Consider the following 12,614-nt stretch of genomic DNA (forward strand, 5'->3'; position numbering starts at 1 on the left):
AGTAATGCTATCCAATTAGCTCTCACTATCAGTAATGCTAACCAATCAGCTCTCAGTATCAGTAATGTTAACCAATCAGCTCTCAGTATCAGTAATGCTAACCAATTAGCTCTCCGTAGCAGTAATGCTAACCAATTAGCGCTCAGTATCAGTGATGTTGGCGTCTGTTTGCTGTAGTGAGGGATCATCCAGGTAAGTTTTCTCTGCTGTTGTAGTGAGTTTAGCTCTGCTGTCTGAATGAAAGCAAAGCTCTGAGATTTTAGCTCCTTAGATACCAGCGTTCTCGTCGGGAGGGGGCAGCTACTTCTTCACCCTCTGGTGTTGGACGGATGGCAGACTGGGCTCTGGCTGATCATGCGATGCATCGTGGGCGTGCAGGCCCAGCGGGTGTGTTTAGTGTCTCTCCTGGCTGGAGGCCCCTGGGTAACGGGGTCTGAGGCCGCGGCGTAGGTTCTGGCCCTGCAGTTGTGGTTTGTGAGCTGGTCTGAATGTGACACTTGAAGAAGCACCAAAACAGCAATTTACTGGTGAGTCGAGCAGCGCAGCTCAGAGTAACTCAGCGCTGCTGAAATTGCAGCAATAAAAAATCTATTTTCTGAGCCGTTTTTTCTGAAGAAGAGGGAGATGAGAGAAGAACGGAGGAGAGAGAACAGAACGGTGGAGAAGAGAGCAGAACGGTGGAGAAGAGAGCAGAACGGTGGAGAGAGAGAGCAGAACGGAGGAGAGAGAGCAGAATGGTGGAGAGAGAGAGCAGAATGGTGGAGAGAGAGAGCAGAACGGAGGAGAGAGAGCAGAATGGTGGAGAGAGAGAGCAGAATGGTGGAGAGCAGAATGGTTAATTATTATTACAATGTCTGTTTTTCATTATTAAAAAGAGGGATGTGTGAGTGTTAAGAACCTTTTAAATAACCATAACATAACATAAAGGTTCTATACCAATTTAAGCATTCTTCCTAGTACATGGAGGTTCTGTGAGTGTGAAGAACTTTTTAAATATCGTTCAGGTAATGATTCTATACCAACTTAAAACCTTTACATTACGTGAAGGTTATTTCCTAGAACCTTTACTTATGTGGGGTATCTGACCTTTACATTACACAGAGGTTTTGTGAGTTTGAAGAACCTTTTAAATAACCTTATAGTAATGTAAAAGTTCTACACCAATTTAAGCATTCTTCCTAGAACCTTTACATTACGTGGAGGTTCTCTGAACTTTGTGCGAGCGTGACAAATGTAAAGGTTCTAAGAAGAACCCTTAAATTGGTGTAAAAACTTTTTGATAAGTGAAGGTTCTAAAAATTTTAAAAGGTTCTCCACATGCTACTTCTACAAACATGGTTCTTCAGGGAACTAAAAGTGGTTCTTCAACAGCATCACAAAAAAACCTTTGTGGCACCAAAAGCTCTTAATAATCATCAACATCGTCAACGCGTCTACATTCTGTGTGAAACTGACCAATGGACACTCAGGAAATCACTAAGGACTGACCGTCACGCCGGAAACCCTTCATTCTTCATTCAGTCCACATCGGAGACTCATGTGAAACGGCGTGCAGAGAGTTTACAGCTGCTGAAGCTGCTGCAGCGGTTTTGGAAAGTAGTGATGAAGATAACGGAGCATTTAGATATGAAACATATGAGGATCATGATATATGAAGAGCCTTTAGAGGAGAGTTTAAGAAGAGATGAACAGATCGAGAGAGAATGACCTCAGAGCTCAGAGGGTTAATTGTACTGCAGGGATGTCCTGACTCATCACTACACTGTGCTCAGATGATGATTAGCCTTTTAGTTAATGATCTCAGAGTTTCATGTGGAGCAGAACAGCATTTCCAGAAACCCCCCGGAACCGGCAGGACATTGGTCAGATAAATTACATTCAGAAGTGTTTTGCATATTCATGTCTTACGGATGTAGGCTTAATCTTCTGGCCCTAATCCTGCAAAAACATGTTTCCACAAAACATGGAAATCCAGCACTACACGGTATAATGAGACACGGTTCTCCAGGTCGTGTTCCGAGTCATAGCTATGCACTCCAATTAGGCTTTGCATCTCTGAAGAAGAACGTCCATCCAGGGAGAAAGAAAACCGAGATATTACTGCTCACCTCGACTGACCAGAGGCCAATTTTAGTACACGTACCTTATCAGAACCTTCAGCTCTGTATCGCATATTTCAGAACCTGCACTGCAAAAATGAATCCTTAGCAAGGGACATCATCTTAAATAAACACTTACATCTTAAGGATGGTTCTTCCAGGGTTCTTTAGTAAAGATCATGGCTCTATATAGAACTATTTGCATGCCTAAATGGTTCTTTGCATGGTGAAATGGCCCGTCAGATTGATGGAGAATGTGCTGTATATGATTTTACAAAGCACCATAAAAGGATTTGTCTATTTTTATGATGCCAAGCTACACAATAGAAGAACCTTTCTTGGTGCTACATAGAACTACATACAGCACATTCTCCATCAATGATTGAGAATGATTTCACCATGCAAAGAACCATTTAAGCATGCAAAGGAGTCAATACAGAACTAAATAGAACCATTGCCTTTACTAAAGAACCCTTGAAGAACCCTTTTTTTTAAGAATGCAGGTTGGGATTTTTCTGCCTTTCTGTGTAATTAAATGTTTAAATGTTGTTCAGAGTGGTTGGTGTGACTCAGAACTGTTCACAGTGGTGGTGATAGGAACCAGACGTCCACCTCTAAAAGCTCCCTCACAGAAAGTTCCTACAGTAAATGGTTATGAATTCACTGCCTGATGACTGAGACACTGTTTTATGGTAGTTTAGAGAACTCCATTCATGGTGGAGGGATACATGCAGGGCGTTTAGCAGCTTTAGCAGAGCTCAGTAACGCTGAGATTAATAACCGATCACATTGATTTATCAGTCTACTCAGGCTTTAGCAGAGCTCAGTAACACTGAGATTAATAACTGATCACATTGATTTATCAGTCTACTCAGGCTTTAGCAGAGCTCAGTAACACTGAGATTAATAACTAAACTCTGAATCGCCCTCTTTACATCTCACACACTCAATTATGCAGGAGTTTTGAAAAATAGGTGTCATTCATCAGTCCGCACATTGAATAAATTACCCTTTCATCCTGCTTTGCTCTTTTATCGCTCATAATTTATGCAAGCCATCCATCAAGTTCATTCATTTAGAGAAGATCAGGGATGTTCCGAAGTGGAACATTTTAAGTCACACATTTTAACATAAACTTTGATGCTTATTTCATGTTTTGTTATTTCATGTATTTTCATGTTTGCTACATTTACATATTTCGTTACTAATTTTATGATACTTAGGGTCATGCTAAGAACTCGATGTTGCTAACTCTCCTAACTGGACTAAAAAGACAGTCAAACAGCTTCAGCTGATTCAGAATGCAGCTGCCAGAGTCTCACTAGCAGTAATAGAAGGAACACATCCTGCCCCCCCCCCACCCCCCACCCCCCAGCTCAGTTTAAACAGTGTTAGTGTTTCTAGCCCTTCTCCTCTAACACCGCTCCATTATCATAATTTTTAATTTGATTTTTTATGATTCTTCTAATGTAAAACCTATTGTTTAATCATGTATAACTGTGGTTTTAATTCTAATCTAATTTTCTACTTTAATTTTCTACTCTAATTTGAATTTTCTTTGTATTTCATGATTTGCAAAGCACTTTGACTGACCACAGTGTCTAAAAGAAGCTCTATAAATATTAAATAAACTTGCCTTGCCTTAATTATTTCAAGAAACCTTAGTAAGTACATGTTTCTGGGCTCTTTTATTAATATAAACGTTTCATATCTCATACTTTTTCTAGTTTTTGTGAACGGCTTTTTTGCAGTGTGCTTCCAGAGCCCTGGTGAAGATATTGCCCTTTATGTGGTGTCAGTGCTGAATGCCGCCAGTCCATAATCTTCTGAACCCACCCTGAGATTAACAAGGTCAATCCCATCCTGATGTTCCACTCAGCAGGGTGTGCAGTAGTGCAGACTCTCCATCCCCACCAATTTCCTACTCAGCAGGAACCTCCTCTCTCAGGCTGCTGCCCAGGCCAAGCACACCAAGCCCAAGATCCACCACCTTTAAACTTAAGGTGTCAGAGGAGTCACTTTTGGTTCCCTAAGTCTGTCAGGTTCTTTTTTGGTTCTTTTTTATATGTTTTGAATGATCTGCGCGAGGAGCCTTTTTAGAGATTGTTCAATGGTTCTTCTCTATGATGAAAGTACCAAAAAGGGCTCAGCATGGTTCCAGTCACTGAACCTCAAAGGTACACTGTGGGCCGTATTACAGACACTTCCAACACAAAAAATACTTGTGAGAACATCAATAAACTGGCAAATATTCATGGCGAAAAGCTACTGTTTTCAAAATTACCCTATTCACCTGTAATGTGTCCCCTTAAATGATTTTCCTAGAGCCGTGCATCCGAACTAAGAACCCTTTAGGAACCTCTATTTTCAGGAGTGATGAATTCTGTTAACACACAAGAGAAAAGAGCTCCTACAGAGCTTTATCGGTTTACACCTCAGGCCTCCAATTCATTCTCCCTCTCTGTCACAGCTGTGGTCAAGGACAGGTCATTCACTTCTGATTACGAGTCCTCGTGTAGGAGAAGCAGGAGGTTCAGGTGTGAATTGGAAGCAGTGTGAGTCATGAAGAGTGGATGATGTAGTTTGGCGCTGTGTGAATGGACTTGTACTTAAAAAGGAGTCATCTTGGATTTTTTTCATTTTATGTTCTACAAATCTCAGATTCCAAACATGTTGGACAAGTATGTGAAATGAAAATAAAACCAAAGCAGTGATTTCCACTTTGACCTGTACTTTCATATCTTATCAGTTTCATTGTTTTTTGTGAATATCCGCTCTTTCTAAAACCAATGTCTTCAACACACTGTAGGAATGTCATACAACTTTCTAAAACATCTTAAACAGGTGATGTAATCATGCTTGACTATAAAAGGAGCATCCAGTAAAGGCCGAGCTCTTTACAGGCGAGGATGGGTCGAAGCTCAACACTTTGCTTTAAATTGCATCAGCAAATAATCCAACAGTTTAAGCAACTACAAAAGATTGCAAGGATTTTAGGTGTTTCAACCTTTACAGTGCAGAATAACACGAATGAATGAATGTCAATAAACACCGTCCGTCTCTGCACCCACAAAATTAAAGCTGTACTATGTACAGTAAATGTCATGTATCAACAATGTCCAGAAACACTGCCTACTTCTCTGGGCTTGAGCTCATCTGAAATGGACAGATCCTCAGTGGAAACATGTATTGTGGTCTGACGAGTGAACCTTTCAGATTGTTTATGGGAATAATGTATGTCACTCAGCGCTGCCCTCTAAAGGCATCATTAACGAACATCAAATAAACAAACGTCGCTCAGCGCCACCCTCTAAAGGCATCATTAACGAACATCATACAAACGCTGCTCAGCGCCGCCCTCTAAAGGCATCATTAACAAACATCATACAAACGTCGCTCAGTGCCGCCCTCTAAAGGCATCATTAACGAACATCAAATAAAGAAACGTCGCTCAGAGCCGCCCTCTAAAGGCGTCATTAACAGACATCAAATAAAGAAACGTTGCTCAGCGCCGCCCTCTAAAGGCATCATCAACGAACATCATACAAACAAACGTCGCTCAGCGCTGCCCTCTAAAGGCATCATTAACGAACATCAAATAAACAAACGTTGCTCAGTGCCGCCCTCTAAAGGCGTCATTAACGAACATCAAATACACAAATGTCGCTCAGCGCCGCCCTCTAAAGGCGTCATTAACAACCATCAAATAAACAAACGTCGCTCAGCGCCGCCCTCTAAAGACGTCATTAACAAACATCAAATAAACAAACGTCACTCAGCGCCGCCCTCTAAAGGCGTCATTAACAACCATCAAATACACAAACGTCGCTCAGCGCCGCCCTCTAAAGGCGACATTAAAGAACATCATATAAACAAACGTCGCCCAGCGCCGCCCTCTAAAGGCGTCATTAACACACATCATACAAACAAACGTCGCTCAGCGCCGCCCTCTAAAGACATCAGTAACGAACATCAAATAAAGAAACGTCTCTCAGCGCCGCCCTCTAAAGGCGATATTATTGAACATCAAATAAAGAAACGTCCTTCAGCGCCGCCCTCTAAAGGTGTCATTAACAAACATCAAATACACAAACGTCGCTCAGCACCGCCCTCTAAAGGCGTCATTAACAGACATCAAATAAACAAACGTCGCTCAGCGCCGCCCTCTAAAGGCGTCATCAACAAACATCAAATACACAAACGTCGCTCAGCGCCGCCCTCTAAAGACGTCATTAACAAACATCAAATAAACAAACGTCGCTCAGCGCCGCCCTCTAAAGGCGATATTAACGAACATCAAATAAAGAAACGTCCTTCAGCGCCGCCCTCTAAAGGCGTCATTAACAGACATCAAATAAACAAACGTCGCTCAGCGCCGCCCTCTAAAGGCGTCATCAACAACCATCAAATAAACAAACGTCGCTCAGCGCCGCCCTCTAAAGGCGTCATCAACAACCATCAAATAAACAAACGTTGCTCAGCGCCGCCCTCTAAAGGAGACATTAACAAGCATCAAATCCAAGCCAGTAGTAGCAGAAACGGACTTTGAAATGTCATATTTTTAGTGTCATTTCTTTTCTTGTTTTTTTTTCATTTAGTCCAAAGATGTTAAAACTGAAAATAAATCTCAGCAGCTATTTTGAGAGGATCCAAAAGCTTTTCATTTAATATAAAACCTTTGTTTTTGATGCCATGGAATTTTTCATTTTTATACCTCACGATATATAATGCAGAATTTTTTTCAGCTTTATAAAAGTTCATCACACTCACATCTCACTTCCAATACAGGTCCTTTTAAAGAGCTCCTGTTTGGCACTGTTATTTTTTAGACTAGACTGTTTGATGGTTCAGTTCTCTGTGCTCTCAGCACTTTAGAAACATTAACACGTCTCTCTTTTGCTGACAGACCGCTGCGAGGTAACGTTCCTGGCTCACGTCAGAGAGAATTTAAGCGATGTGGAGAGCTGCTCTGGTCTGGTGAGGTCTTACATAAAACGTGTGGTGAGTAATGCAGGAACAGAGGAATGCAGGGCTGTGTGAAGGTGATGGAGTGATTTAGACGCTCTGCTCAGCTCCATGAACTCACTGATGTTCTCTGATCTGTGTACACATTGTTACGCCTCCGATACAGAAATATAAACCTTGTAACACGTCCATCTACTCATTCAGTTTGTCCTGAAGTCAGTATATAGTATTGTGTAAGATGTCTTTTAATGATACAGATGATCTGATACCTTTTTCTATTAAACACTGTTACCAACATTAAAACCTCGAACCTTGTCTGGAGTTGATGCAACTTAAAAAAAAAAAAAACATCATTGCATTAGAATATATTTATGTTCCCCTAACTAAAAGTTCTACCCCAGTGACAGTCTAGAACATTACTTTTCTGAGAGGAAATGAAAGTTCTGCCCATTTTTAACAGCACAGACTGATATTCACTCTCTCATTTCTCCTCTCCGCTGTAGGTGACGGATGGTAAGGTTGATGTATGAATGTGGGGGTGCAAATTTGGTCTGAGAGTGTCAACATACACAAGTCAAATGTAAAACTATAAGGTGAATTAGTGTAATCACATCAATATCTACTGCTTCATATGTAATTATAAACACACAAAAACAAGCAATTCCGTTAATAAGAGTAGTGTTGTGTATATTCAGCCTATTTGAACTCTTTTCCCATTATGTCTCCACTATTAATCTGATATGCAGGAATATTAATGCAAAAGGCTTTAATAATGATAAATGTGATGATAATTAAGCAGAAATGAGGAGGGCTGGTAAAACCTATTGTTGCATAAATAATAAATAAATTCATAATAAGCCGGTAAAGAAGTGTCATATTAAACATGCAAAATGTGTATTTTAGTTTTAATTACTTTTGAATAACTGACAGCTGTTTACATTCGGATGCAAATGTTTGGGCGCCCCTGGTCAAACTCCATGGTTCTATGTTGAACAATGAACACTTAAAGAGCCATTTGCATACTTAAAATGTTCTCTGCATGGTGGTCTTCAGATTGTGGAGAACATGTTGTATATGGATCTATATAGCACCACAAAGGGCTTTGCTATGGTTATGATGTCAAGAATGTAAAATGTTCATGTTGCCCATTTACTTCTAAATACACACTAGTGGTTTAAGGGGAACTCCACCCAATTTTCAAAATATGTAGGTTTCTTTACAGTAGTGGTGATAGGAACCAGGGGTCGCCATGACTACAACACAGATATAGACATTTTATTTACTATCCAGAACCACCAGTGAACCTACACGAGTCTTCTGAGTTTATATGGAATGTTGATGATGGAAAATAGTGGAAACTCTGAAATAATAAGTTTTCTTTGGGGACTATTTTGCCTCACAGCGCCCTGCATGTATCCCTCCACCATGAATGGAGTTTAAGTTCTCTAAACGATCATAAAACAGTGTCTCAGTCATCAGGCAGTGAATTCATAACCATTTCATGTAGGAACTTTCTGTGAGGGAGCTTTTAGAGGTGGACGTCTGGTTCCTATCACCACCACTGTGAACAGTTCTGACTCGGTCAGTTTATCTAGAACAGAGTGTTTCACACCAAACCACTCTGAACCACTCTGAATGGCTCTGTTTACATCTTAACCAGTTAATTAAGCAGAAATGTTGAAAAATCCCAACCTACACTCTTTAAAAAGGATGGTTCTCAAGGGTTCTTCAGTAAGGGAATGGTTCTATAGAGCCATTTCATGCTTAAATGGTTCTCTGCAAGGTGAAATTGTTCTTTGGATTGATGGAGAATGGTTCTATGTAGCACCAAAGTCATTCACATTGTAACAGAAGAAGAACCCTTTGTGGTGCTGTATCTCCATCAATCTGAAGAACCATTTCATCATGCAAACATTTCAATACAAAACTCATGGTTCTAAATAGATCCGTTGCCTTTACTAAAGAACCTTTAAAGAACCATCTCTTCTAGGAGTGCCGCCTGTAAGAAGGTGGAGCGCGCGTACCTGACCACACCGTACATCACGAGGATGTTGCCCAGGAGTCCCACCACGCAGATGACGGAGTAGAGCGCGGTGATGGAGATGGCGATGATGATCCCCGCGGGGCTCCTCACCGGGTTCTGCTCGGTGTAGTTGCGCGCGTCCGGCACGAAGCCCATCACGTCGTCCGGGAAGGTGACGTTGAACGGGATCACGGAGTACAGGTCGGCCAGTTCGGCAGCTCCGGGCGCCGCGGACGGCTCCATGCTCGCTGCTCGCGCGCTGCGCTGCTCGAAAAAGTTAAGGGGGCACGTTCCCAAGTCGCGCGCTCTCAGCCGCGCAGCGCCGAACCCACCGGTTAAAAACTCCACACGCGGTGCGCACGAGCCTCCCAACTGCCGAGCGGACGGTCTGAGCGTCTACTGTGCGCGCGCTCCTCGCGCTCTTCGAGAAGGTCTGGTCACTCCCCTTCGCCCCACCCCTCCCACCCCCACCTCACTGCCCCGCTCTTCTGTGAAGCGAAAAAAAACGACGTCAGAGCTGGAGAGCTGGGTGGCTTGGAAACTGCGCGTGCACACGGTTCTGCTGTAGAACTCAGTGGAAGCGACTGACTCAGTTCATCAACACTGACCTGTAAAAATGACTGATTATAAACAAATTATTACCTATAAGCAGTTTCATATTTCAGCACAGAGTCTCAGATTTTCTCTAGAATCATCTATAATCTATAATCTATAATCTATAATCATTTGAAATGCTGAGTCAGTGTTTTGACACACTGCTGTCCTTCCACTGAAGCCCATTTCACTCAGAAAGCATCGCCTCTGTTCTTTGGTTTCTTTGCTTTGTTTTATTTTTCTCCTCTGTTTCTGTGTCAAAAATGATGCCTTGTTTTCTCGTAATAATGACGTCATGTCTAGAAATAGTAAATGTTTCTTAAAATAATAAATTACTGTTTCTAAATATTGACTTAACAGCTCGAAATGATGACTCGTTGCTTTGAAAGACTGACTTAATAGCAGCATTAATTTTTGTTTTGTTTTACATTTACGGCATTTGGCAGACGCTCTAATCCAGAGAGACTTACAGTGTGACCCTTTTACACAGGTAGGCGAAGGTGGTGTTAGGAGTCTTGCCCAAGGACTCTTACTGGTATAGTGTGGGTGTTTACCCAGGCAGGGACTGAACCCCAGTCTACAGCGTAGAGGGCAGAGGTGTTACCCACTACACTATACCAACCACAACTCCTTCTCTGTTTCTGGAAGCTATATTTCAAAAATATTTCCTTACGTTTTCATCACCACAACTTATATATAATAGTGACGAGACACTTAGTGTCTCGAAATGATGAGTCATTGTTTCACTATATTGCAGCGTTCGCTGCTGTTAAAGCTGACAGATGCGTCATTGTGCTGTGTTAAGCCGTACAGGCAGCAGGGCTTTAGGCTCACAACTCGCTCTACACTCAGCTCACACCTGCACTCTCTCACTTCCAGCCCCTACTGACACAGTTCTTGCTGCCCTAACAAACAAATGCAGTGAAGGAAAGCTAGCCCCGCCTTCAAATAAGAGTCTTTGTCAGAATAAACCCAGAGAATAACTGCAGGAGAACAATAACCCAGAACATTTATCAAAGATGCTACACTACCCCCCTTACCAAAAGTCCTCACCCCGAGAACCACAAAGCCCTGGACTGAAGTGGGACCCACCCTCTTCTCCTGGGGTGGGGACCCCCTTGGCCGGGCAGTGATTCACACTGATTGGCAGATGAACATCAGCCCCATGGTGTCCTCCCCACTGGTGCGCCGGAGCGAAGAGATTAAAACGAGGCGTGCGACTGCTGCGTGGCTCTAAAGGCAGAAGCAGTCAAACACAGAATCTCTTCAGGTAAAGTGTTTTTTTAACACCAGTTATGAGTGTAAAACGTAGCATCACTGTATTTTGTAGATGCTCCAGCAAACCTCAGCAACACTGCTGGAGGAGCATCACCCACATAATATCTGCTCAGAGGTGGTCCTGTGGTGGTCCTGTTCCTCTAACAGATGGGGTTGTTAAGTTAAGTGACTTATTAGTCCCACAACAGGGAAATTTCACCTCTACATTTAACCCATCCGTGCAGTGAAACACCACATAGTGGTGAACACACACACACGGTGCCTGGGGAGCAGTTGGGGGTTGGGTGTCTTGCTCAAGGGCACTTCAGGCACATACTGTCGGCTCAGGGGATCAAACCAGCAACCTTCTGGTCACAGAGCTGCTTCCCTACCCTCCAGCCCACAACTGCCCCCAAGCAGTCTGTAGCAACAGACAGGCTGCATCAGTATCAGGTTCTCCATCCACCAATTATTTGCAAATTTTGAAAATGCACAGAATAGACTTCAGTGTAAAACACTCAAATATCACAAAAAGATTTTTCTGCCAGGATGAGGTGGAAAAGTTAAGACTATCACCAAAGCTGAAATGTGAAAAAGAAAGATGGAAAAAGTTTTTTTGAATAAAAAATGACGTAACAAACCAATCAGTAAGAAATGACTGGCCCTACAGACGGTCAGATCGCAGTTTTTCTAAGGTCAGAGTTTTTCTAAGGTCAGAGCTTTTCTAAGGTTGCTTTCAACACTGAAACGCTGATCAAAGCTAGTCTGAAAAATGTCTCTGCACAATGAGCTCCAGTTCTGTCTGGTGCGTTTGCGTTCCCAGATGTGAGATGGGCATCACTGGGGGGGCACAGAGATTTCAGCCCTCATTAGGTGGCCACTGCTCGTCCTGCCCGGCGACTCTGAGCTGCAAACAACACAGACATAAAAAAGACAGTTGTAAAGATGATTCTGCTTAAAGCAAAAACCAGCTTAAATCTCTCCATCTTGCTCGTTTCGCTGCCCCTAGTCATGGTAGACTACGACATCTAAGGTTACTTCATGTAGCTGTAGTGGATGGAAACACGGCTCAATTCACACTTTGTTCTAACATTAGTGAAATAGCTGAATGAAAACCCGGCCACTATCTGTTCGACTGATTTGCCTGTGAGACGCCTGGATGCTATTTTGGAAGTTAATCTGAAAATGTGAATTAATAGAAAAACTGAATTCTTTTTACAAATTGAATTTCATGAAATTGTACATCATCAAACATGAAATTCAGTTTCAGATATTTTGATCTCTCGCAAACCTTAGTCAGATTCAATTTCAGTTCAGAATTCAAGTTCATGTGGCGTCCAGGTTCAAAATAGCATACAAATTCAGATTTTTGTATTGAAATTAGAATTGCTAATGGCTTGAGTCTGACATCATGATTGAGGTATTTTGAGAATTTAAAAACCTTTTTTGAGAATTTGAGATTTTTTGAGAATTTGAATTGAAATATTAATTGGAATCTGAAATCGAGTATTTTTGAGAATCTGAATTCTTTTTAAGAATCTTTTTTACACCTCACCTGTGACTCTATTAGTATTATTGCAGTCTACATTGTCATTGTCCCAAAAAACCATACAGCTCCATTTTTGTAGATTTTTCATTTTCTACATCACGTGAACGTTTGAACAGCTGCCCTCTAC

The 12,614-nt window shown here is 42.0% G+C and overlaps 1 protein-coding gene across 2 annotated transcripts in view; it reads right to left on the bottom strand.

The window, feature by feature from the left end:
- The window catches only part of oprd1a (opioid receptor, delta 1a), a 33,264-nt gene extending 23,934 nt beyond the window's left edge, over positions 1 to 9,330 (bottom strand). Inside the window, exon 1 of one of the 2 annotated variants that reach the window (XM_036562614.1) lies at positions 9,089 to 9,330. In XM_036562614.1, coding sequence (XP_036418507.1) covers positions 9,089 to 9,330 — 242 coding nt within the window. The remainder of the gene's footprint in view (positions 1 to 9,088) is intronic. The other variant, XM_036562615.1, reaches the window with a different exon arrangement.
- Between the last annotated feature and the right edge of the window lie 3,284 nt (positions 9,331 to 12,614).

The sequence above is a fragment of the Colossoma macropomum genome, unplaced genomic scaffold, assembly GCF_904425465.1.
Source record: "Colossoma macropomum unplaced genomic scaffold, Colossoma_macropomum, whole genome shotgun sequence".
NCBI classification, from domain to species: Eukaryota; Metazoa; Chordata; class Actinopteri; order Characiformes; family Serrasalmidae; genus Colossoma; species Colossoma macropomum.